This window comes from Tympanuchus pallidicinctus, unplaced genomic scaffold, assembly GCF_026119805.1.
Source record: "Tympanuchus pallidicinctus isolate F22 unplaced genomic scaffold, pur_lepc_1.0 scaffold11, whole genome shotgun sequence".
NCBI lineage: Eukaryota > Metazoa > Chordata > Aves > Galliformes > Phasianidae > Tympanuchus > Tympanuchus pallidicinctus.
Window position 1 is genome coordinate 5,645,408 of NW_026294627.1, and position 27,883 is coordinate 5,673,290.

The 27,883-nt window shown below is 39.6% G+C and overlaps 1 protein-coding gene and 1 long non-coding RNA gene across 3 annotated transcripts in view; one reads left to right on the forward strand and one right to left on the reverse strand.

Annotated features, from left to right (window-relative positions):
- Positions 1-2,352, reverse strand: part of LOC128074598 (uncharacterized) — a 482,510-nt gene extending 480,158 nt beyond the window's left edge. Inside the window, exon 1 of the long non-coding RNA XR_008203240.1 lies at positions 2,263-2,352. This is a non-coding gene — a long non-coding RNA (uncharacterized LOC128074598). The remainder of the gene's footprint in view (positions 1-2,262) is intronic.
- The window catches only part of TMEM135 (transmembrane protein 135), a 164,991-nt gene that overhangs the window by 88,604 nt on the left and 48,504 nt on the right, over positions 1-27,883 (forward strand). For both annotated transcript variants that reach the window (XM_052670054.1, XM_052670064.1), the window contains one exon: positions 18,086-18,132. In XM_052670054.1, coding sequence (XP_052526014.1) covers positions 18,086-18,132 — 47 coding nt within the window. The remainder of the gene's footprint in view (positions 1-18,085; positions 18,133-27,883) is intronic.

Consider the following 27,883-nt stretch of genomic DNA (forward strand, 5'->3'; position numbering starts at 1 on the left):
AAAGCAGTTTCATTATGTTGCTGCCATTTTGAGGAAAGAATGTCTACCTTTTGTTTAAATTTGTCTGGACTTGAATTTGTTAACCCATTGTTATGACTGCTTAGTGAGCTGGGACATTTTCTTTAGCTCTTGTTTTCGTCATTAATGATAAAATGCTAAACCTGGGCTTTACAAGAAACCATTCTTTTACTGTAGAAGAGCAGAGGAAAGACAGTTCTCTTAGAAACTTGCAGTGGGAAGACTGGAGCTTAGTAGAATGCGGTTAGAACTTCTTATAGCTTGTTTATGCTGTTGGATATAACATCAAATCTGCACATTTTTGTCCGAGCAGGGTAGCCACCCTATAGAATGCTGTCAGTACTTTCTGTGCAGACACCTCGCTTCAGGAAATTCGGAAATGCACAGTGGAGATTTGGAAAACTGGATTCATTTTAATCTAGCAAATGTCTTCTGATCAGCTCTGCGTGTATTTCACCTATCGCTGGGCTTCTTTCAAGGCTCTTATTCTGTAACTAAAAAAGCTGTTACATGCTGTTAGATCAGAAATCAGCTGAGCTTTTTGGTGTTGTGTTTGGAGATGCGTGTGTTGAATCAAAGCATTTCACAACATTCAGAGTACCGAGTACCGGATGTACTTTTCTTCAGTTTTTCTTATTCCCCTAAGAGGTCTTTTTAGACTAATTGTGCTTATCTGGAGGTTGTTCATTCTTTGCTATCAACTAAGCACATCAGATCTATGAAATGCTCAGACTTGTGATGTACCTTACCTTGAGAGATCAGCACTCTGGAGATATTTGGGACTAATTCAGCGATAAATGGCTTATGTTATAAGAGATGAATTCCCTTTGTACAGTATTTTATATTATTTTGCATTATATTCTTTTAGTTGGAAACTGTTTTCCCTTGGCCTGTCATAACAGACCCTGCTAAAGAACCTGTCCACTTCTTTCTTGTGGTCCCCCTTTTGACACTGAAAGGCCGCTCTCAGGTCTTCTCAGACCCTTCTCTTCTCTGGGCTGAACAGCCTCAGCTCGCTCAGCCTATCCTCATAAGGGAGACTTTAATAAAATTCAGATTTATAGATAGAAATAATAATTAGAAAGAAGATTAGCTTTTAGAAGAGTTTGTGAAATGGCTGTGGTGTAACACTACAGAAAATTGAAATTTCTGGGTACGTTCCTGAAATGTGGTCAGAGGTTTGCAACAACTGCACGCTAACCTTGGAGACACTGCAGCAATGTCAAGAGCTCATTAAATTTAGCTGCATGATTGATTGTATGGGCAGCTACAAATGCAGCTAATCTGCCCATAATCACTTTTTCATGTTCCCAGTAGATAATTTTCTGGGGACAACACCATACTCTTGCAAGTGTGTGCTGTCAACAGTTATATCAATGGAGTATGGAGCTATTTTAGCAAATCAGCTTGTAATTAAGTTCCACAATACTCGTCCATTTTCCTACATTAGAATAGTTTGTGTAAATTAATTGCTTGGGGTTTTTCTATCCAATTTATAGCTTTGAGCTTTTAAGTTGACGTGAACTTTCTTTAACGAGGTTGCAGGTCTTTTTGAGCTGTTTTGCACAGAATTTGATATTCTTTGAACCTATCATCATTTATATTTTTTAAAAGTTACAAAATCACTATGCTTTCCAGTACAGTGGTACCATGGTACCTTACAGTTACCAAGAAACAGACCAGGAACAGTTGATAGACTGGGAAAATCTCATTCTCATCCCAACCTTTTCCTGTTAGAAGACCCTTTTGGGCACAGCGACCAGTGGGGCTGAGTACTGCGACAGATGGCATCTGAGAGCTGGGATGGGCCTTCTGGTGGTAGCTCGTGGAAAGAAGAGAAGCCCCTGTTTGATCTGAAGGAAATTGTGATGATTTTCATAAAATCATCATAGAGTCCTCACAGAATTGTTTAATTGGAAGAGATCTTCAAAGATCATCCAGTCTGACTCCCTGCAGTGAACAGGGACACCTACAGCTAGATTTTCTGCTCTCTGTGTTGAATTCTATGCTATATGAACTGGGATATTCCTGTGGTACTGTGCCTCTCTACTCTGCCTTCGTGAGGCCCCATCTGGAGTATTGTGTCCAGGTCTGGAGCCCCAGTGCAAGAAAGACAGAGAGCTGCTGTAGAGGGTCCAGAGGAGAGCCACAAAGATGATCAGGGGACTGGAGCACCTCCCCTATGAAGACAGGCTGAGGGAGCTGGGCTTGTTCAGCCTAGAGTAAAGAAGGCTGCAGGGTGACCTCATTGCAGCCTTTCAGTACCTAAAGGGAGCCTACAAACAGGAGGGGAATCAACTCTTTGAAAGGGTTGATAACTGCAGGACAAGGGGAAATTGAGGGAGGAAAGATTTAGTTTGGATGTCAGAGGGAAGTTCTTTACTATGAGAGTGATGAGGTGCTGGAACAGCTGCCCAGAGAGGCTGTGGATGCCCCGTCCCTTGAGGTGTTCAAGGCCAGGTTGGATGGGGCCCTGGGCAGCCTGGTCTGGTGTTAAATGGGGAGGTTGGCAGCCCTGCGTGTGGCAGGGGGTTGGAGATTCATGATCCTTGAGGTCCCTTTTGACCCTGGCCACTGTGGTTCTGTGCCATGGAGCATTGGCCCAAGGCTCAAATATCTGTTAAGTTCTGTACCAGCCTTTAAACATTTAAGAGAGTTTTTCAACCTAATCTCCCAAAGCCATAATCCTATAATGATATTAACCCTGTTTCACTTGCTTTTACTGATTCAGTAGTATTATTTCTGTGCTAAGAACAACAGTAACAGAGGGAAGGAAGACTGTCCTGTCTTCTCTGCAGCATTCTCTATGAGTGCCAAGGCTTCTTCCTGAACCTATAATGTTAAGAAGTGGGTGGTGGATCCTCTACTTTTTGAATGATACTTAGTAAAACACACGAGGCAACTTTAAAACTGCTGGGAAAGAGGGGAGTGTAGTCATTGTAAGCAATTTATCTAACAAGGTTGTAATGGAGTTGTGTAATGTGAGAGAATTGCATGTTCCCTAGTATGTGAGCTTTTGCTGTGTGATCTATTTTAAAAAGATATCGTTAAGTATTTCAGTAAAACACCATTGCTTCCACCAGTTTCTGTATCAGATTGAGCTTCTCTTTATCAGTTCTAAGAATCTTAAAGCTTAATAAAACCTTACAGAAAGGCAGTGCAATTACATCTCAAATGGCTTAAAATAGTGCATCTCAGCTTGTGATCAGCATCTCCTTTTCCTTCCTACTCTCCACATGAGATTAGAGGACCAAATGTTAAAGTTAAAAGGACCAAATGAGGAGCTCTTTGAAGGACCCGTGAAGTCCTTTCCTTCCCTGAAGAGCTCAAGTGCCCATGGCAGCTTAGGAAACTTCACTGAAAAGTAATCCCATTGCAGCACGCACTGTTTTGTTCATCATATAGAGTACTGTCTGCTTCCACCCCTTTCTGAGCAATTCTGGTTGCATGTCTTTCCCAGTGTGGTTATAATAAAATGTTAGCTGTTAAGAGCCCTTGCTACTCTGAGGAGCTAGTTGTGTCTTATGATGACAGCTCATGTCAGCTGTGCATTACGGAGGTGGCTATCTCAGGAAATGTGAGAGGCATCTCCTTAACTCCCTGTGCTATTTCCCCCTCCTCACGGTCTTGAGAGGCTGTTACGTGCGAGGAAGCATGTGTGGTTTGTGATGCTACTGAAAACTCTGCCAAAGCAATGGGTAGCTGCAGAAATAGTGATGTTAGATGGTGCCATGTAGGATCAGGGAATCATTACAGTTGCAAAAGACTCTAAGATACTCTGTTCCGGCCATCACCATGCCTACTAACCCGTGCCCTCGAAGTTGCAAGTATGCAAGGGCTTATGCTTAAAAATAAATGATAACAAAAAATTTTAAATAGATTAATTTCAATTAGTAAACAGCAAAATACCACTGTATGTGTTATGCAAGTGGACATACATTAAAAAACCACACATTTGTAGTAGGACTCTGCAAGTGCTGCGTGGCTTTCAGAGAGGAAGCCCAGTTTCTTTGAGCCCATATTTGCTCAGCTCCATTGTGTTCCTGCCACTCTGAGCAGCCGTGGGCTTGGGCACACGAACCAGGAAATTGTTGAGGCAGAAGAATAACTGTTTGTGCTGGGTAATTTTTCAGGCAGATCAGTCGCCTGGATACGTTCATCACACAGCTGCACAAACAGCTGAAGAGACTCAGGTGTGGGGCACTGGGCTTAAGCAGATCCGCCCTGAAGGATGGTTTGTTATGAGAGGTGAAAGAATGACAACAGTTGGGGCTGGAAAAGACCTCTGAAGGTGATCAACTTGGTCTGTTGGCCATAGTGCAAGAAATCAAAATGTAAGCTGTTCTTGAAAGGATTATCTGACTTGCTGATGTCTGATAATAGAAGTTCCTGAAGTAGATAAGTAATAGAAGTTCATGGTGTGGTGGATTTTTAAACAGTGAAGTAGAAAACAGAAGTTATAATTAGAAATTGTTTACTTAAAGCATTAGGAGGGAACCTAAATTTAATTAAGAAGAGGTCAGATTATCTTAGACGATTATTTTTCCAGGCAAAAATGGTCCAATTTTCTGATTTAGGCATATATTTTTCTTGTCACTGGCTTTCAGAATGTTTTTGGAACTTGGGAACATAGTACAAATAATTTAAAAAAACAGTAATCAAACCTAAATCTTTGTTTGTTTGTTTTCTTCTCTAGTTCAAATGATATATATTAGTAATGTAAGAACAAAAAGTACTTTTCCACCATGTATAAATGTATGTAAATAACTGCTTGCATGGTCTGAGAGGGCCGGTATTTGAGCTGACTCTGCTCAGATGCTGCTGTGTACTCTCAGGTGTTGATTGGCTGTGGTGTGCTGACTGCTGACACGCTTTTCTCTGTGGTGAAAATGCATGTGATGTTCAGTGCTCGTTGCATATTTTCATTCTGTGTGTGCTCCTAGAGCATGTGTCAATCCCAAGAAGTGTAGTGAACAGAGCAGTTTTTGCAGGAGTTGCTTGTAACAAAAAGGTGAAGTGCAATCTGTCCTTGCATGTATGTGTTGTATGACATGTATGTGTGCATCCAATTATACTTTTTAATGGTTATCATTAGATACAATTTCTATGGATGATTGAAATTTTGTACTGAAAATGGAGATTAAGCCGCTCTGTTATAAATGATGGTGGCTGACACTGTGGGGTTATTTCTGAGTCACGGAAATACATTCCTGAGGAGCGTCCAAAAGTTTAAGTAAGGCTTCTTTCCCATGAGTGTATGACATTTTGCACAGAAAAGGCCTGACTCTCTGGGATTCTTTGACCCTCACATACTGTGTATATTTTACCTTTATACATGCAAACAGGCAGGGCATAAATGAAATCTTAGCAAGTTGTAGCTTTTTATAACTTATCTTTGTACGATGGTTGGCGAAAAGTATCTGTTAGGAGCACCGGGTTTCCAGTCTGCTTCTGTTTTTCTCCTCCAGTGATATTTTAGGGATAAGGAACTGTCAGTTTCACTTATATGATGATAGCACATGCTTTCAGCATTGATTTGAGTTAATCTCCCTTTCCATATGCCTATTGTCAACTCACCCATTTGCTGAAACCACGAGAGGTCCTTGCAAGTGACTTGTGGTAAATCTGAGCATGCTACAATTTCTTGCAGTTGCTAAAGAAGTCAGTCTAGCTCAAAGTAATTCTGCTGCAGTAGTGGGAGAACCCTTCTCTTTATTTCAGTTATGAGAATGTTATTTCTACATCTTTCAATCCGTTCCCTTCCTGTCTCAGTGCTTATCAGAATTTCATCTTATTCTGGGATTCTTTTTAATTTTTACCAGCATGAAAACAAATACAAGTATGTAATAAATACAATTTTCGCCACTATTTCTGAATACAGCAGCTTTCAAGATGGCACATGGCACAGAATCTTGTGGTTGGAATATTATTCCAGCTACTTGTGCTTTTCAGGACTGAAACTATTTGTACACCTGTAAACTTCCAAAGACAAATATCTATTGCAGAATATTTGGTAATATCAAACTTTGTAATTCTTCAGTGATTATGAGCTCTGGGATAGAAAGAGGCAAACAAATCCTCACAGTAAAGGTGAAATCTTGAATGATATTTGTAATATAAGCTAAGGACTTGTGAACTCAGAAGTCAAATAGGAGACATCTGCACAGACTATTAAGAAATTGTATTGTTTTTTTTTTTAGTATTTAATAAATCTGTAATACTCTTGTAGGATAAGTAACCAGATTTAAAATTTCAGCTTACATATGGATTTAATGCTTAGAGATGTTAGTAACTTTGTAGTTTTCATTTGCACTGTTGTATTTGAAGTACATTTCAAATTCTACATTTCAAATGCATCCTGTTTTGAATAACTCACAGCCACTTGCTCCTCACGTTCATTCCTCAAAGTTGCACAGGCAGGAAGCACAAATTGTGCTGGAGGCCACGGTGTGTCATGGGCTGTGGTTTTGTTACAGCGGTGTGCTTCACTTTGGTTCAGTAGGGCAAAAGCCCAGCGGCCTCTTCCTGACCCTGTGCTGTCATCACTGAGTCACAGAATCAGAATGGTTTGGGTGGGAAGGGACCTTTAAGATCACGTAGTTCCAGCCCCCTGCTATAGGCAGGAACGCCTCCCTCTCGACCAGGATGCTCGCATCTTGCCATCCAGCCTGCCTTGAATGCTTCCAGGGAGGAGGCAACCACAACCTCACTGGGCAACCTGTTCCAGTGTCTCACCACCCTCAAAGTAAAGAATTTCTTCCTAATATCTAGTCTAAATCTACCCTCTTTCATTTTAAATGTATTTCTCCTCGTCCTATCGCTACATGCTCTTCTGAAAAGTCTCTTACCAGTTTTCCCCTAGGCCCTTTCAGGTACTGGAAGGAACTTGGGGTGGAGTCTTTGGGATGGAAAATAGATGTGTTCATTTTTGTATGCATCTCTGTTCTAGTAGAAGGCATATGGCAGCAATCATCCAGAAAAGTGCCCCCAAACAGGAGTGATGCCTACAGTAGTTGGCATTGTCGGAAAGGAATCCATGAACCAAAACGTGTAACCATCATGAAGAACTCATTAGTTTGTAGTACTGTCACAGTGACACAATCCTAGAACTCAGAACTAGGTTTAAGGTGTAAATTCTAAATCTGGTTAAGTATAATTCACTGATGTAATATAAAACACTTGAATTTGTTATCAGAATACCTTGACACTGCTTCTTTCTGGACTCTGTGTTAAATACATTTTTGTGTTTATACTATGCATGTAAGTATCTGAAAATTGAAACGGATAGAAATTTGGCAAGTTGTTTATATTTCTGAGGTGAATGAATGTTTACAACAACAACAAAAAAGCCCTACATAGCATATGAGAATTTCAAGGCCTCAAATTCAGTTCCATGGGCCCATTTTGGCTATTTCAGAAGAATTTGCTTGAATGTGATGCATTAAAAAGAAATTGGAAAAGTTTACTCTTTGTAGTTTATATATTTTAAAGCTGTTCCTAGAAAAATATGGGATGAAGTCGGAGTGTGTGTAGAACAAATGCTGAAGTGTCTTTTTCTTATCATTTGAAGTGTACTGTGTGTGTACGGGAGGTTTGAGGTTGCATTCACAAGCACTGGATGTTATCTAGAGTGTTATTTGACTTGAAGTAATTTTGTCTGTTTTTTTTCAACAAGTCAAGGCTACATGTATAAAATATTTATGTTGACTGTTACAATTTTCAGCAATCCTACTGTAAAACAGCAGACCAGGAGGAGGAGATGACTTCCACGTGAAGGCAGAAAGCTCTTCCTGCATCACGGATGCTCGTTTTGGCCTCTCCACTCCCCAGATGCAACTTGCAGTGAATCTTGCAGGAATATAATTCTCTTTAAGAAGCACAGCTTGGTTGAATTTGATTGAAAGCAGATGATTCTTATATTATAGTTATGTAGGGATAGGAAATGAAACTCCAAAGCATAGGAATATTTTCTGTGAGTCTATTAATTGCTAGAGTGAATGCTTATGAATGTAGTCTCGGCCAGACTGATAATACGGTCAGAAAGAGGAAAATAAATTTAGATTCTGGAATTAAGAAATGAGGGTCACTGCAGCTAATGGAAGAAAGCTGCCAGGATCAGATTTTGTGTGAAGCAAAGTTTCATCCTTCAGTTTTTGAGAGTATTATTCCCTGGAGAAGTTGAGCATTGGTGGAAGTAAGATTAAGAACATGATTAGGTAACTTGACAGTGATGCAAACAGCACTGGACAAATGCTGTGGTTGTCCAGAACCAACTGTTTGAAGTACAGGAAATTTAGAGCTGAGCTTGGCAATCCTTGTGGGTCCCTTCTAATGTGGAATGTTCAACGATACTGTAGTTGAAATCACATTGATAAGAAAACAATTGATGCTAAATGAAAAGAAAAATGAGGCAAGAGCATTAAATAACTCATGTGAATGATAATCAAACCAGGACAAAAACTTTCCATTAGCGTACAAGTTAGATTGGAAAACTGATTGAGATTTAGGTAAGCTCAGTGGTTTGATACAATTGTACATTTTATTATATTCACTTATATTTACTCTGTGGTTGTAAATACCCTGAAAAGTTATCTTGTACCCAAAGAAAGTGCTGTAAGCTGAGAAAGGTGAAATAGCTGCTAAATCCCTGCAGAAAAAGCATGACTGACATGCTAAAACAACCCAACACAAAAACAACCTTAATTATAGAAACATGAAAGCATTTCTACATTATTTTTGTTCAGTTCCTTTGAATGGAAACAGAATTGTGTAGACCACACAGTCTATGAAGGTTACTCACTCTTTGGATGTTTCTGGGAGTATTTGTGTCTGTGGAAAGCAGTAATGAAATCAAGCACTTGCAAGGTCTGGTTTATGTTTGGGATTGCAAATTGGCTTTTGAAATTGGTTGTGCACTAACTTTTACTCCAATGTTTACTTGATTGAATTCCACTTCTTTAGCACTATTCTAGACTATGTATTACTCTCATAATAAGCAGAAAGTATATCTAGATTTTTTACATTTTACTATTCCAAGCAGTTGAGTGTTTTTCTGTCATTTGTATGAATTTATCATTGATTTAGAAAAAAACACTAGGTAAACAGATACCACTTTATGCTGATCGTGACTGATAACTCAGGGCTTACGTTTTAGAAGCCAAGATGCACCACTCGGCTGCACACAGAGCCCCATGCATGGTTAGTTTTTGATGGACCAATTGCTTTCAGAAGAGAAACTTCAGAATATACTGTTACATTTTTGGACTTTATTCTCTCACATGCGTTCTCACACGGCAGTGGCTTTCTGAAAAGAGAATTAAGAAAGGCTATTTCGTTGCTCCGTTACAGCGTGCTGCCACTTTGTTTGCAATGGTTAAGACATTATTTAAAATGGAGAGAGGCATGACAAGTGCTTTGTGAGAAGAGAAATGAAGTGTTGCAGGAGTGCCCAACTACATGTGCATATAAGGAATTTATGAAGTAGAAAGCCTTAGGGTTTAATTTTCTACCATGCTGTTCTGACTCCAGCAGGTGCTCCCCAGCTTGGCTCAGTGATGATCTGCATTTTGCAATTGTATCATTCAGCTGTGATCATTCATCAGTGCTTTATCTCGCATCTACACGATCTCTTGTTTAATAACAATTATTACTCTTCCCTTTGATTTTATCTGTTCAGAGATTGCTTAAGGCTTGCTGGCAGAAACGCTCATGTGGTGTTAGTGGAGTAGGTGTAGCAGAACTGGCAAAATGCCCAATACAGATCCGACAAATTGTTTCATGTGTTTTCGTAAAGCCTGTCAGTTTTGAAGTGGTAGAAATGTTGTATTGCTTCAGAAGTTATCTCATTTAGAGTAGAAAACTAATTATGTGGATGACAGATTACGACAAAAGATCTCACCAGTACTTGGAAAGCTCATGACATTTTCCCCAAATGCAGTGGATTTCAAATACAGAGAATCGTGGAATCACCAAGGTTCAAAAAAACCTCCAAGACCACCCAGTCCAACTGTCCACATACCACCAATATTTCCCCAGTAAGCCTTGTCCCTTAGCGCAACATCTAAACATTTCTTGAACACCTCCATGGACAGTGACTCCACCACCTCCCTGTGCAGCCCATTCCAGCACCTGACCAATCTTTTGGAGAAGAAATCTTTCCTAACGTCCAACCTGAACCTCTCCTGGTGCAACTTCAGGCCATTCCTTCTCATCCTATCACTGTTACGTGGGAGAAGAGGCCAGCACCCACCTCACCACAACCTCCTTTCAGGGAGCTGTAGAGGGTGATAAGGTCCCCCTGAGCCTCCTCTTCCTCAGACTGGACAATCCCGGTTCCCTCAGCCATTCCCTGCAAGACTTGTGCTCCAGACCTCTCACAGTTTTACTCTCCTCTGGACACCTTCCAGAGCCTCAGTGTCTTTCTTGTAGTGCGGGGCCCAAAGCTGATCACAGTACTCAAGGTTCGGCCTCACCAGAGCTGAGTACAGAGGGCTGATCACCTCTCTGCTCCTGCTGGCTGCACTGTTTCTGATACAAGCCAGGATGCCACTGGCCTTCTTGGTCACCTGGACACACTGGCTCATGATCAGCCAACTGTCAACCAGCACCCCACCTCTGTTTCTCCCCTGCAGTCTTACAGCCACTCAGCCACAAGCCTGTAGCATTGCCTGGGGTTGTTGAGGCTGAAGTGCAGGTCCTGGCACTTGATCTTGTTGAACCTCATCCCATTCACCGCAGTCCAGCTATACATCCTGTTCTGACACTTCCTCCCAACTTGGTGTCATCTTCAAACTTACTGAAGGTGCACTTGATGCCCTCATCCAAGTCATCACTAAAGATATTGAAGAGAAGCCCCAGTACTGACCCCTAGGGAAAACCACTCATGACTGGTGGCCAGCAGGACGTAACTCCATTCACCACCACCCTTTGGTCCCAGCTCTCCAGACAGTTTTTTCTCAGCAGAATGTACCTGTCCAAGCCATGGGCTGCCAGCCTCTCTGTAAGAAGGACACTGGATTTCTGTAGAGTTGTTATAAATGTTACAATTTAACAGGATTTACCACTGACAGAAGGTAAAAACATTGCACAACTTGAAATGTCCATGCAGAGGCGGCTCAATTTTAGGGTCCAAGGTGCAGATCACTGGGCATACATCTTCTGGAATCAGTGGAAATTTGAGCTTCATGAAAGATGACCTCCATTCTCCATAAATTGTCATGCTTTTATACAAAAACAAACAATATTTTCAACCTAAAACATCTTTATACTTTTGAAACTCTCATAATGAAGTTGTTCTGTGAGAATCATGCAACTTGTTTAATCCTGAACTGACAGCATCAATTGTTCCAAAGCTGTTTGTTCTTCAGGAGCTCACAGTGCCTTGTGTTCCTTGCTGGTGTCTCCAGTCTCCGCGTTGTGTTGCAAATCAAGGAGGTTGTGACTAAATACAGATGTTGGTTGTTGGAACCACCTCATCCTATCTAAGTGAGCTGGTTCGTTCTTAAAGATGTGATGTAGAAGGCTCTATTGGGAAAGGCACGAGGGATTGTGAGGCAGGATTCTCAAAGTTTGCAATACAGCCAGGCCTTCTGCAGGATTTTGGAGTTCATTTTTCCTTTATCCTTCCCTTCATCCTTCTCTTTATTTTCTACAGTGTTATTGAGCTGTTTGACAGACATAGAAGATGCATTCTGTTCAGCACAGTGAAGTTTAAAAATCAGTGGATTTCAGAAACTTGTGCTGAGGTGTGCACAGATGCATGTTTTAGTATTTTTAGTGCATTGTTTTTAGGGACACAGTAATACCATTTTTATGAATACTAAAACCACAGAACACCATTGTAATCACACACTCAGATGATGGTTAGTTAATCTTACCAACAGGAGAAGAAGTTGGCATCTCGCTGGTCTGCAATTTGGCAGATTTCAAGGGTCAAGCTATTGCATTGAGGAGCAGTCTTTGTTCATCCAGGCTGTTGTGGTGGTGCTGCAGCTCTTGAGTAAGCCAAAAGCTTTCAGACACAGATGTGCTTGATTCTATTGTGAGCTGTCTGTGCTGTACATCAAAGTGCTCTTTGTTGCTGCCTTGTTAGAAACACTAACATTTTTCTCAGGAAAATCTGCTGTGCTAGTCCCAGAAGACAAGAAGCTCAAGATACCCAAGGAGGCTGTGGATGCCCCATGCCTGGTGGCATTCAAGGCCAGGCTGGATGTGGCTCTGGGTAGCTTGGTCTGGTGGTTGGCAGCCCTGTACATAGCAGAGGGATTGAAACCAGATGATCATTGTGGTCCTTTTCAATCCAGGCCTTTCTATGATTCTGTGATTCGAGAGGTAAGGAAAGTAGACATGGGATGGTGTAAAAGCCTGACAGCTTCTATGATTTGCACTCAAGGAGAACAGCAAATCTACAACTGTGATGGAGAGACAGAGAACATATGAAAGCTGGTGCAGTACTCGGGAAAATCACTTGCCAAATCCACTACTGATACAATCAAGTAGCAAGTGTCTGCTGCAGCCTTCCTCTACCGTGTCTGGGTGGAAGTGCAGTTTATAGCAGTGAACAGCAGAGATATGGCTGATATCATTAGCAGCTCATGGTTTTAGGGCCAAAGTCCTATGCATGAAAGGATGTAGCTGTCACCCATAATAACTGTTGTAAGCTAACGGTGACTCATTCTGCGACATGATCATGAACTACAATGATTTCTCGCCTGGGGCATGAAATAGTAATAGAAAGCAGTGACTCCTGTTAGTAGAACTAGTCATCAGATCAGATTGCAGATGGCTGAGGATAATGAAACTTGACAGCTATTTTCACATCAGCTCTTTTCATATGACTTGTGGTATCTTTGTCTGATTACCCAGAGAGTTTCTGTGATTTCCATCCCCTGTAATTACCATAAAATTATAGAAAATTTTATGTTTTTTACCTAGGTATTTTATTATTGGGGAAAAAACAAAAACAAAAACAACAAACCCACAATATTAATTTTATGAAAACAGTTAATTGAGAAGATTGCTGTTTACATGCATATTACGTGCAGGTAGAATAGAGATAGTCTGCTCACCCTTTTTCCATGATCTTAGGTATAAGGCCATTGGGGTATAAGGCTGTTACGTTAACCCACATATTTTCCATTGTTTGAAAATATTTGGGTTTTTTATAATCATTTTTATTAAAAGTGAACTTCATTAAGATAGATTCTTACCAGTAAGAGTCACAGAAAGCATTTTTATTGGAGCAATAACATCCTGAAATAAAGTTTTGGAACTACAACCAATAGCTGGCAATTTTCTCAGTTTACACCACATTATAGTTACAGTGCTGTTGTGCAGCTTTTGGATTTATGTCTAAATCTAGGTAGTTGACTTTTTTTTGGGGGGGGAGGAGGGAGAGGAGGCAAAAGATACACATGGGAAAGAAGCAGAATGGCATTTGGGAACCAAGAATTGTTCCTTGTGTCTGAATTAGAGGCAAATCTGGAGAATGGATCAACTAATCACAAATATAAAGCACTATCTTCCTACCACTACTCATCTAGGTACACAGAGGTTGAAAAAGTGCTTGTAAGCTCTATCAGCAGAGAACGCAAGAGGCTTTTCTGTGGGTAGATAGCAGGGTGGCTTTATTCAGAATTAAAGCAATATGTGAAATGACTTTTTCTTCTGGATCATGTATTTAAAGGGTAAAAGTCTGAGACCACATTTTCTTTGTAAATTTTGGAAGAGGTTGACTCAAGTAACAATTACTGGAGAGACTTGGCTTTATTGACTTTCAAGTCAAATATCATCTGAGTTTTAAGTTTCCCATGGTATTTACCAATTAATTTGTCCTCACACAGACTGCAGCCAAGTGTTCTTTCTTTCTCCAGTGTGCAGCCTTCAAGAACTGCAAGCAGTAACCTTTTTTTGTCCATAGCTTTAGCTCTCACATGGATTGCTAAGTGCTTCATCAAGAAGGTGATGGTTTTCACATCTCAGGAATAGCCTTGAAGTCAGGTGTTGATGTGCTAGTGGTCCAGACACCCTCGAAGCCTCTGTGAAATGGATTTAACGCTATCCAGTGTTGACACTCTAAATACCACAGGCAGCTGGTATCCCTAGTGTGTCCCCTTTATATAGATTACATATATCTTCAGTGCTTTTCCTTTTTAATCACAACATTTGGGATACTTTAAAGCAGACTTAGGTTCCACTGTTCTTCTGACTGTGTGGGACAATCAGCAGCCTCCGATTAGAGACTTTTTTAGCCCAGAAAATCTGACTATAAACATCACTGTGGTTATAAGAAAATGAGTGTCATCTACAGGGGGGTATGTTCAGATGTTGAGAAACAGCATATTGCAGCCCCAGAAATGCTCAGCTAATGCTTCCAAGTCAGTTCATACCCCAGCAGTCAGAGCAACCTTACTGCTATCACCTGCTGACCCCAAAACTTCCAGGTAAATCAGCAGTCCCTGACCTGCTCCTACTTTGTGCATCAGGGACAGCTGGAAACTGTTTAACATTGCTTCATGATGCTGCTTATGTGAGGACTGTGCTTTCCTGGAAGGAAAAAAAAGAAAAAAAAGGCTTTGTCACCCATGAAAATGAGAAAAAAAATCAAAGAATAGAATCATAGAATGGTTTGGGTTGGAAGGGACCTTTAAGCCCATCCAGTTTCAACCCCCTGCCATGGTCTGGTTGCCCACATCAGCTCAGGCTGCCCAGGACCCATCCAACCTGGCCTTGAGCACCTCCAGGGATGGGGCACCACGGCTCTCTGGGCAGCAGTGCCAGGGCCTCTCAGCTGTCTGAATAAAGAACTTGTTTATATCCAATCTAAATCTTTCCTCTTTTGGCTTTAAACTAATTCCCCTTGTCCTATCACTATGTATCCATGCGATAAGTTAATTCCTTCCTTTAAGTATTGGAAAGCCACAGTAAGGTCTCTCCTCAGCCTTCTCTACTCCAGTCTGAATAAGCCTGAAATGCCTGTGACATTTTGTCAGGAGCTTTCCTTTTTTGTTAAGGTTTAGTATAGTGCAGTGATCGGTACAATACAGCAAAGTGCAATAGAATGAACTACAGCATGAAATTACAGCACTCACCTTACGTGACAAATCTGCTAACCTGGCATAGGGAATTTTTCTTGTACCTTCTGTGCGTTTCTCCAAACTTGTTAAAATATTCAGGGCGGATGACTCTCATTAGAAACATTTAGGTTGTCTGCTCCTTGTAGCTGTTTCTGCAGCTGGAACGTTTCAAGGTCTGTGTGTTCCTAAGCACAATTTGTTGACCTTGTATCATGAATCAAAAAGTGACGGATTTGCAAGAAAATCCCAAACTAGACTTCCTGCTTGCTAGCTACTATTTTGAGGCTCAATTCACTCAGTACTTAGAATTATATTTCTGTAGGCCTCAGCGTTTTTTCTCACTTTTAGAGTAGTTATTCTTCATATTTAAAACAGCCATTGAATGTTGTAGATACTGAGGATGCAGCCTAGAAATTTTATAGAACATGGAAAAGTTTATTTGGAAAAACAGAAGGCTTATTTTGAAAGCAGCTTAATTTTGGAATACAGTGACCATTGACTTTCTGTATGTTGGAGATGCAATAAGCAGACAAGGGCTGGACTTTACATGTAGAACCATTCTTTTTATGTAGAAGAATCTACATGGTCTAGCTGTACATTTTACTGTCGTTGAGTGTTGTGTAGAGACTGGGCCGGAAGCAGCTCTTTAGCAATGGTGTCAGATACTCCCAGAGCATTGCTAAGAGATGTTTGCTTCTACTGCTTCTAAACCTCTCTGATAAGGGAGGTTCCACAAGCTTGCGGGTGACTTGTTGCAGTGAACCACTGCCCAGTGAAGGAGGCTCTTCCTAACATCCAACCTACGTTGTCCTCGCTGTAGTTTATTTCACTTCTCCTTCTATAGCAATGGCCAATGATATATTTATCAGTATGTGATTTTGACTTTGTGTATATTTGAAAATAGTTCTATTTGTCATCAGTTACCTCTGTGTTTAGTTTCAGCAAACAGCTGTTGATTTTTCCAACATTCATGCCTTGCATGCCTGTTATTTTCACTGTCTCCTTCTACACTGTGTACGCTGTCTTGTTTTGCCTACACTTTCCTTTAACAACAGTGCCCAAAATTAAACTGCGAGATTTTAATAACACCAGGTTATTAGTGAAATATATTGCTACATCTTACCTCCTCTGATTCTAAACGAGTCCATAATTCTATTTCATAGGGTTTTCTGCAGCATCTATGGAGTTTGTTATACTCTTGTATTGTCTATGTAGTTGTTTCTACTTTTCTATATTTTTTGAGTAGATGTGTCTATATGTGATTTTTCCTGCCAAGTGCTTTGTATTTATTTTAATTGAATTTAATCTTGTTGACTTTGGACAATTCAATCACATTATGTGAAGACCTAAAGGATTTTGTTAATTTGTAACATAATCTCTATTCTGTCGTTAGGATCATTAATGAAAAGGGATGCAAAACCTTTCAGCTGACCTCAGTTAAAATTCCTTTGTAGCTGAATAATGAACTGCTAACTTTGAGTTTTCTTCTGTATTGTGTTTGAGCAGCTCTGTGCCCAATTTCTTAATGAACATATGCAACTGCCACGTAGGTGCATTCAGGTACAGATGAATTACACTTCCTCCTTTACTGAAAACATCTGTCAAATAAGAAAGTTACAATGGTTTTAATATATTTGTTGGCAAAGTTGACTTTTTTATCATTTTATCTAGATATTTATAAACTTGATGTTTCAAATAATTTATTCTAGTATTGCTATGAATATTAGATGTTGCCTGGCTGACAACCTGGCGCTGCAACCTCAGGAATTGTGCAGATGATACAAAAAAAGATGAGAAGGGTGCCTGTAGTTGGAAATATTTCACTGTCCTCACTTCACCCAAATGCTTTCATATAGAGTGATTTCAGATGTAGGCTTTTGTGATGCAGAATTATGAAATGTGATAGTACTGGGGAAGGAAAAGGAATAACACACCGTGTTACAATATCTTGTCTGACATAATTTGAAGTCATATATCAGAGAGCATTGAGAACAGAAATAGTCTCATTGTAGGACTTTTGTCCTCTGTAGCTCACTATCAACTCTGCCTATTCAAGCTTTCTGATCTGTATCTACATGCAGCGTCCTAATCTACTCTTCTACATCTGTTTGTAGCCTTCCAATATGTAATGCCAACATTCCCCTTTTTTTCCCACTTACACTGTCCATATTTTTTCTTGCTCAAAACCTCTTGAACCCTTGTAAATAAGTGCAAGTATTTTCTAAAGTTCTTGTGTGTTGTCTGCAAGTTATTTTTCTCATAACTGCTGGTATGAACGTAGGCCAATATATTTGCACAAAACGGTATTTGCTCACTCTCAAGCTCTGTCTGGCAAAAATATGGATTAAGGCTGGTTATGGATTTAAAGCATGATATGGTTGTTGTTGACTATGCTGCATGTACAAGCAGTTCTACAGTCGAGACACAGCAGCTGTTGCTGTGTCAAGGAGAACAACAATGCTGCTGTAAGGCTTTGTCCTCTGTCATCTTCCATACTCCTGGCACTGAGGTCTCTCTCCACTCCTTTGCCTGTAATCCAGCCATCTCTTCATCTAAATTGGCAGAAAACACCATTTTGACTTTGTCTTTGTTTTTTCCTCCCTGGGTTAAAGATGGAGAAAAATGCAATGTTTAAATTTCCATTCTGCTCTCTTATTTATTCTTATTCATTTTTATTCTAGTGTTGTTTTAATTATTATTACCTTTATTTATTTATTTTCCTATTTATTATTTAATTCCTTTGCTGTGTCTGCCATCCCACCACCCTATCCTGTATTTCTGTTTTTTTTCTTCTGACTTTCACAGGACTGACCCAAAGTCCATTATAAGCAAGGGAATCCTTTTTGGAGCGTTCAGACAAGCTTTCATTTGTGCTGTTGAAGCATGTAAATAAAGTGTAACTTTTATAGGAGCAGTTGTAAAATCTTCGCGATCCAGAACATAAAGGAGAAGCGTGATGGTTGATGCAATAACACTCTTTCTCCTTCTTGTAGGTCCTTTTGTTCTGCATCACATCTGCTCTGTTCATGTTCTTTTTCAGGTATGTTGCTCATATGTCTGTTTATGTTTTTAAAGATTAAGTAGCTGACTTGATTTTCAGTATTCTTATGAAAACTTGAGTATATTCCTGACTCAAGACTTCTGAGTTGAATGGAGTGCTCCTATGGCATTAAAAGCCCATGGCTATGAACATGATTGGGCTAAAAATGGAAATGCTGAGTTAAATGCTTTAAATCTTCTGGAGATTTCACTGATTACTTAGGGAGTTTCTTCTCATTTTGTAATTAACACCCTGGAGACCCATCTGTAGTATGGAAACTGCTGAAATACTGCTTTATTACAAGCTCTCACTGAGCTTACTGCAGGGAAGACAACTTTTTCTTCTGATGAAAATACTGGAGAATAGGAAGTGGAGATTTTTATAGTCTTAAATAATACCAAATGTTTGATGTGCATGGGGCTACAACTGATTCACATTATTTTTTTCACACATTATCAGCTGTATTCCTTTCTTAAAACACTTAGTAGTGACTCAGATTATACACTGCTTTTATAACTGTTTTTCTCCCAGTTTGCAAGATGCATGCAATAAATTATTTACCTTCTCAAAGTTTCTTTTTTAAATACCAGGCTCCCCACAATTGCTGTTTTATATCTCTGGTTGGACAATTGCTTGTTAAAGTAACCTTTGACAACAACCCTTTGCCTTGGAATTTTCAATGGCTTGCAGCCTTCAGTGATTCTTCAAGCCATATGATCCCCAGATAATTGCAAAACTCTAGAAATTGCAGCTTGTTTTTTTTAATTCCCTTACTTACAAATTACTTTCAGATATTGACCAAGAACAGTCTGTGGATAGGGGAAAGCTATTAATTTGAGAGTTTCTAAAAAGCATTCCTCCTTTCATCTACCACCCATGCATCAGCAGGCTTCTCGTTGTATATTGTCCTGCTTCCAGCGTTATAGGCCAGCAACCTCTGAAAAGTTTAGAAGTTGGTTGAAAAGCTAGTAGAGTTGAGGTTGGACACCTGTCTGTATGAATGCTGATGAAACAAAAGCTGGGCAAAGGTATAAATGCTGTGTGATTATGGAGGAAGCTCGCTGTCTCCTGTTTATGTCTTGATAACGAACCAGTTTGAACAGAAAACCTGGAAGCTGAGTGAGAACTGACCAGAGCCCAGAAATATTTGGTGAATTCCTTCCTGACCTGACAATGCAACATTGACAGTTGAACGAGTTCCAAGCCACTTTCTCTTCTAAAATTAGTCTCACTGTGCCAGGGGTGACGGATATCCTGTTGAGCAATCATCAGGAACACTTAATTCCTTTGTCTCTCTGGTTATAGCAGAGGAATTAAATTACAGGGCTGGGTGGTTTTGGGTCCATTAATTTGATTCTCAGAAGAAAATATCATGTTTTTTTGTTTTTTGTTTGTTTGTTTTAAATAAACACCAACAAAAACGACACGATCGATACGTTGAAATCGATTTATTTAAAGAACATCAGCACAAATCAGTTCATATTCTTTTTTCTGAGTTTAATCAGTATTGGGGTTAGAATATCCTTACAGAGATTGATGGTGTACACTCCCCAAGGAAACCAGAGCCGGAGCCTCTGTGTACAAGGTGTGTAGCTGTGTACATAAAGCTGTTGGGTGGGAGTGCATTTGCTTTGAAGAACAGACTTGGAATGGAGATGGATGCAAAATGGGTATGTGATCTGAACAAATAAAAAGCTGGTCAGTTCTGGCAAGGTGGAGGTAATATGCTTGTATGCAATTGTCTGTGGGGAATGAAAATTCCAACTGTAATTGTTGCAGATTTCCAGTGAGTGTAAGTCAACAGTGTCCCATTCCCATAATAAAAGGAAACACTGTCACAGGATGTATGAACAGGATTAGCACGTGGGAGGTGTATAAATTTGTCTTTTTGTTGAACTTTAGACTTAAGGTGTTGGCACTGCTTTTTTTGGTTCTTTCTGGTTATCGCACTCCAGTAAGAACTTGGAATAGTGAGAGAAACTACAGAGTGTGATCTGAGTTGACTGAAAACAATTTATTTAGAAGGATAGATTGAGGTTGTTTAATTAAAAAATAAAAGGGATGACTAAATGTTTTCATGTCTGTATTATAAGACTGCTGAAAAGTTGAAGAGAATAACAGTCTGCTGTCTCTGGTGTGACAGAAAGGACAGGACAGAACAGGGTATTTACTCTTACAGCAGTGTATTGTAGCAGGGATTAATTCACGAAAATAGTGAGGAAGAAAATCCTAAGAAGGAAGCAGCGAAAGATTCCCTGGTGAAGCTGAATGTTGTTCTGTCCTTTCAGATCTGCAGGAGCAGATTTTGGATAACTTGGTTAATTTTGCTTAGGGAAAGCAAGGGAAAATTTGTCTTCCTGAATCTCTTCCATGTTTTAATTCACATTAATAGCTCTCATGCTGTGAAATATTTAATGTGATAGCTGTCAAAGCCAGTAAAGCCTTTGGAAGAGGATAACTTTTGTGTGCTTTTCAGAATGCAATCTGAAAGATAGATCCAGGAGGAAAAAAATATTACAACTCTGTGCTGTAGATACCAGTAAATCTTGTAGAATGTGTGGAGAGATCATTACAGAAGTTGTTTGGAAGATAGTTTAAGATAAATATTGTAATGAGATACTGAGAAACTTCATCATGCCAAAGAAGGAAATATCAAATAGAGAAGAATTTGCCAATTCTTCCATGGTGAGCAAGCAACGCAAAAATAATGGTGTGCAGCATCTCTGAAAATTAGGAAAGTGAGAAATGTAACTTTTCTAACACACATCAGATTAAACAGTTCTTCCACAATTTGTAATCACGGTAATAGAGTAGGAGAAAAACTCCTTCTCAATGAGTACAGACAACAGAAAAGTCAGTACAGCTGCCCTTGGAGTTGCCCAGTTTGTTTGGACTGGGATTGTGAGTTGGTCATTTTATCTAATGTGTGAATTCATCGCGATCACTTCTGGTAAGATTTTGGACAGTCCTCAGAGGAAGCCTCTCTGGGTCTACTCAGCCTCCTGCCTGGGTTAGATAATCTCCCTGTCTGTTTTGACAGGTGAAATAGAAAGGAGTTTGAAGAGTCATCACAGTGCTTTTTCATGTGTTGAGTGGTTCAAAATTATTTCAGCCTTTTTCTAATCACAAACAGATTTCATATAAATAGTGTTAGAATTACAGAAAAGTCTCAGAAAGATTTTACTTGAGTTCAGATCTGCTTAGTTTAAGGAGTATTTTGCCATTGCCTGTACAATGCTTTTTACTGCTCACAAGCAACTATTGACCTGAAAATAAATGGAGTCCTTCTTTGCTCTGTCTCTGAACAACTTGGTGTCCAAGATGTTTTCTTGTCCTTCCCACCCCACTAAAAAGTCCAAAGAGATGCTGAGAACAATAGCAATCTTGATCACCAAGATCATATATAATCCCTTCCATCATTAAAGATAAAATCCTAATATCTAAATGGTGTAACTCGAAGCTTAAAGCTTTCTAAAAGGAGACTATACGTAGGTATGCCTCTGTTCTATCAGAAAATGACTGATTCTTGGCACTCAAATGACAAAAATGAGAATGAAAGCAAAGTAATTGGTATTTTTTTAGTTCATATGAATTACCTGATCCAAGGTCATTAGAATCTCTGAACTGAGATGTTTATGAATGTCACTATCCATCATTCTGGTTACCTTTCCTGTACTGCCACGAGCACTCTTGCAGCTCCACAGATAACTGAAATAAGGCAGTATTTTTGCTCTGTGCAGCAGGATGATTTCCCTCCTATGGATCATAGCATGATGCACATAGCTAGCTCATCAGCAGCAGCACTGCAAGCCAGTTGTTGGAAGTGCTTGAGATGAGCAGGGAAAGCAGAAGTGCTCCTTTCAGCACTGGCATGGACTTTTGTCGTTTTAAAGTGACTGCATGTAGAACCATAGAATCATAAGCATTGAAAAAGACCACTAAGATCACCTAGTCCAACCATCAACCCATACCAGCCTGACCTGAAGTGATCTTTACTGACCTATAACATGAAATGTTACTTGAATTGCAAAGTTAAGAGCTGCTATCTGTGTGAGGGAATTAAAATATATTCTATGCATCAAAACTTCCAAGTTATCCTTTGGGTTGCCTTGTAGTTAAGTAATGATTAGGTTGCACTTTTTTTTTGTTGATTCTGGAAGACAAACAATCCAGTAGGTCATTATCTACCAAAAGGGAGCAAAATCAAGATGTCTCCTATTGTAGCATGCTTGTACCTCTGTCCCTTGATGCACTCTGGTTGGAAATATCGCTATATCAGATGTATGAGCTGTGGTCCATGGAAGAGTAGACAAGTTCTCCATTCATTAGGAGAAGATCCCTTTAATAAAATGAGGTTTATCAGTATCTCATCATAACATTTATCTTAAATTGTTTTCTGTAATGGTCTTTTGGACAGTCAGATCCTGATCCTCCTAGCCTGTCCCTTTCTGGGTGTTCTACACTGCTTGAAGCTTCACCATGCAGCCCTGATACATACCTCTGGAGTTTCCCCAAGTATCTGTTGGACTGTTCAAGCATTGTTGCATCTACAGCAGGACATCAGGGAAAGCAAGGTGCTAAATCTCAGATTAAAAGAGTTGTAGTAGTACAATTAAAACCAGCAACAATTACACCAGGAACAGATAAAAGTGAGGAAGCCAAAATGAAAAACAAATTCAGCATAGCGATACAGAAACGAAGAGTGAAGGGAAGGGAGGAAGATTGGAGAGTCAAAAAAAGAAAAAAAAAAAAAAGATGATGTCAGCAGACTGGACAAAAAATAGAAGAAAAAGAACTGGGAAAAATAGCAGCTGAAGTGCAGATGATAGGTTTACAAGCAACAATGTTATATTTACAGGCAGAAGAAGCATATTTTAGTGTCTTATTTTTTTCTTCTTCTCAATCCTCTATTACAGTATTTTTCTGCTTATACTAACATATTTTCTCCAAAATGTCCTTCTTTGTTGTGCTCATTTCCTCTGAAGTGCCGAAATCATGCTTCATTGATTTTTAGTTAATTGTAGTACACACTAATTTGTATAGTGCAGCCTCTCATGCATGTATTTAATGCACACATACAGTTAATCTGTTTGAAAGAGGATTCTTTCTCCTTCTACCTTTTTTTTTTTTCCTGAAAAACTTACTGAAAGGTGTAAGAATTGAGCCTTCCTATATCTTCTGGAGTTAATTTTCAGATGACATTGAGCTCCTTTGGGAATTAGTTGGACTCCCCTGTTTGGCTTGAAGGTCTTTTCCAACTCAAACCATTCTCAAACAGTTTTATGATCCATGTTATAATATGTGATAAAACTGTGGGTTTTGAGGGAAGTGGGTGACTCAGTGTCAGTTCTCCTCTATATATTTACAGAAATTTGCATTAACACAGAACTTGCAAACTCTATGCAACAAGTGAACACCTAAATGCAGTCTACACAAACAGAAAGTCAGGCAATTTGGGTGAATATATGTTGTCTGGCTGCAACTCTGGTTGCTACAGTAGTTAATCCAGTGACTGTATGCTCCCATCATCTTAGACATGTTAATACATCTGCTCTGCACACTGGAAAGGAAAGCACCCTGTACGGGCTGTAGCTAGCTATTATGGGAAATCTGATGGTTCTGATGATTGATTGATCATAAGTTGAGCATAAGGTCTGCCTTCTAGGGGTAGATTCTGATGTTATTTTCTGAAGCAGTAATTTCAGGCCATCAGAAGTTACTGCTGTGCATGCAGAAAGCAGAACACGGTGTTCTCAAACTCAGAGTTTGCAGAGCTCACAACAGAAAGCTCTTGATCTTTTAATGTAATTTATATTATATAATGATGGGAAGCGGGTAATGAAAAATAGAATGAAAAGCACATTTAAGAGGTGCACATGCACTGCCTTATACTGTCATTAAGATGGAATATTGAAACTTGTCTAAATTCACTGGAAACCTTAAGAAAGATCCTTTTGTTTGCAGAGCCCTTTATTCCATCTCATTAATGAAATCCTAGCCTCCCAAATTACAGCTATTTACTCTTCTTTCCCAGTGAAACACATATCCTGTAATTTATTCAGTATTTTTTGACATGATATTTCAAAGTGTCTTTATTTATTTTAAAAATGTGTGGTGCCAGTGCTGAATTGGACTCTATCATTTAATTGTTTAAGCTCCCTTTTGTACAGAAGCAACTACTTGAGAAGTACTTCTGCTTTTTTAATATTCATCTGTTTTTTATTGTAGAATGAGCAAACTTAACGGTTGAGGTTGATATTGTATGAATTCAATATCAAATCCACTCCCCCTTTCTTACAAGGTTTGTCTTTTACATTTGATGCAGAAATACAAGAGTACATTAAAACTCCCCTGCTGTTGAATTGTTAGGGTTAGGGTTAATTAGAAAAAATAGGGTAAATTAGAAAATTCATTTGGGTAAATTAGATGAGATTTTTTTCGCGTGCTTATATACGTATGTTTTTAATGCCCTTCTGTAAACATCTCAAGTTCCGTGGTTCAGAGAATTATTTTGATAACTTCCATGGAACTTCATTTCTGAGGTATTTTGGATGACCTGATGAGTCAGTGAAACATCCAATCTTTTAAGAAAATCTACAAATATCAATTAATACTATTTAGTGAAAGCAGGAGTAAAGAACCATGGCAGAGCAGCCCGAGGAGGTAAGCTGGTGGGTTCACTCTTGCATTTCTCTGGCAGAGCAGTGGTGTAGAGTTGCATTATTAGTTCAAATGCAAGTACGTGTAGAAAGGTGAGATGTCTGTCTTCTTGCATAACAATGGAATAAATAATCAGAAAGCATTTTTCCTTTTTTGTTTACGTGGAACACATTTCTCTTTTATGAGACTTCTACTGAATTTCTCATTTTCTTTTCTTTTTTTCTCCTTAACACTTGTAATGCCATGCAGTATGGCCTGGGTTTAATTGACAGGGAACCAGCTCCAGAGGTCTGCAGAACTTCCACCATCATGCTTGCTGCACTCACAGGAGCAGCAGACTCCTCTCTCCAAGCCAGTGTTGTGAATCCATCCAGACCTTACAGAATCATTTTGTAGAGCCATAGAATGGCTTAGGATGGAAGGAACCTTCAAACCCACACAGTTTTAACCCCCTGCCATGGCCTGGTTGCCCCCCATGAGCTCAGGCTGCCCAGTCTATGTTATTATAGAATCATAGAATGGCTTGGGTTGAAAGGGACCTCATAGGTCATCTAATTCCTACCCCTGTGCAAGGATGCCAGCCATTAAATGAGGCAATAGATTGGGTTGCCCAGGGCCCTATCAGCACTGATACCTGTAACTTGATCTAACTGTTTACAGTAAATAACTCAAGTCTCAAACTCTTCTTTTAAATAGTAAGTTCTAAGAGGAGAGCAAACTCTTAGATGGAGAAAACAAAAAGTGCACAATTTGAACTGAGCTGTGACATCCCCATTCTGGCACTGAGTGTCAGAACTGGATGGCCCATATTGGATTATCAAAGTACCTCATTTGCAAGGCACCAGATCATTTTTTGCTTATTTTCTCCCCCTGATCTGATTCAGAAACATGATATGCTCCTGCAGCATTACCTAAGCCTTTATTCTGCTCAAATGATATCTCCCGAATAAAAGTGATCATTGTCTTTTATGCTTTTCTAAAGCAGATGGATACCACCTCTATTCCTTTGAACCTTTGTTAAAGGAGATTTTCCACTCCTGCCTCATACTATTTTTCACTTTGTTTTTCAAATTAAAAAGCTGAGAGTGGAGTGAAATAGGTAGGCAAGTATTTTAATGCTGTATTATACGTATCTTCAAAACAGCTTTTGTAGTTTGAATGTATGAGCTGAGTTAGATGACGAGGAACCTTAACTCTGGGAGCTGAAGTCTTGCATTGGTATTTGATCTCCTGCTCCTTCAGCATGCTGAAGGGCTGTATAATTGGCTTTCTCAGTGGTTGTGTGCAAGGAAAACACTGTTCTGTCTAACACACGTCTATCCCAGCCTGTTTTGTGGTTGCAGCTTTTCATATTGAGGTACTTAAGTATATTTGCCCAGAGAGCTGCGGTGCCCCATCCCTGGTTGTGTTCAAGGCCAGGTTGGATGTGCTCTTGGCAGCCCGAGCTGCTGGGGGGCAGCCAGCCCATGGCAGGGGGTTGGAACTGGAGAGGCTTTAATGTTCCTTTTAACCCTTGATTCTATGGTCTGTTCACTAGCAATATATATTTTGCCAAGTCAAGAAAATACACTTAAAATGATTGAATTCTCTTTGTGTGGGCTTTGATGCTTTTAAACAGGTAGAACTAATTTTATATTAAGCTCAGGTTCTTTGCTGCTTGGTGTGGATTAAATAGGGCAAAAGATTTAACCATTAAATGGAAAGGAAGAAATACATTTGGATAAAAGTATCATGTGTACTTCGCATGGTATAAATCCCATTTGTCTGTTGTAAAAGAACTGAAATTGTGATTTTAGTTACATACATTAAATATATATTACATATTACGTATATATTACCTATATATATTACATATAAAATTAAAAATGTAACCAAATATTCATTACAGAAATAGTTTCTATTGGAGTTAAAATAAAACACCCAATATTATCAACAGTTTGTTTACTCTTTCAAAGAAAGCACCAACTTTTGAATACACTGTGAGAGACGATGTTTCCTTTTCCATGTTTGGCCACTTTCAGACATATGGCAGATAGACTCCTGGAGCTTATTTCAACCTCTTCTTTCCAACAGCAAGTCTTGTGCTGGTTTAACAGATTGCCCTATGTGTGGCTGGATCTGGTTGCCTGGACTCCTCAATAGAGGAAACATTGCTGCAGACAAGTAGCACAAGAATTAGAACGGTACAATAGGGAGTATTTTTCCACCATTATCACTTTTCATTGTGGATTCTTTTTCAGAGACGTAACCGCAGCTCAGTGAACCAGGAAGGTGTTTACCTGCAAGGTGATCTGGCTGTAAGGGGAGAGGCTTTTGAAGTCTACAGTTTCAGGCGTCTCTATCCAGAGACATCCCCAAAGGAAGAAAAAGAATGTCCCCTCCCCATTTTCATGTTTTCTCCATCAATCACAAAGGACTTTTGTCCCACTGCTGTATTGATGTGTCTAGGCTTTGGTGGTTTGTCATGTTCCTGACATCCTTAAATGCAAAATAAAGGAGGGGAAATAGCTCTTCTGTCTCAGGCGTAGAGAATCAACTGCTGTGGACGTTGGGGACCTGCTCAGAGCCAGGCTAGCATGGCAGTTTGGGTGATAAGAAAGCAAAGCAGATCTGGTCTCTGTCTTTGATCCTGGTGTGGAAGTGTCAAAGTCCCCAAATGGCAGTGCAGTATGAACATGGCACCCATCTGCTTTAATCCTGGTGCTGGCAATCCACTCACAGAGCGCAGAGATGGGATTCTATTTTTGCATGATTTCAAATCTGGTGGAGATACTTTGTCTATCTTTACGACTCGTTATCAAACATTATGGATAGTTTTCATACAATCATAGAATCACCGAACTGTTTGAGTTGGAAGGGACCCTCAAAGGTGATCTAGTCCAATTTCTCCGCAGTGAACAGGGACACCTACAGCTCCCTCAGCTGCTCAGGGCCCCTGCCTTATTTATTTCCTCTCCCCTTACTTGTTTTCCTATGAAGTTTTTCATGTATTTGTGTTTTCTATATAGTAGATGTTTGGCAGCTAATTGACTTCTCACTTATATCTGAGGCACTTAACATTGCACAGATGCAGCAGTAGATTTAAGGAGCA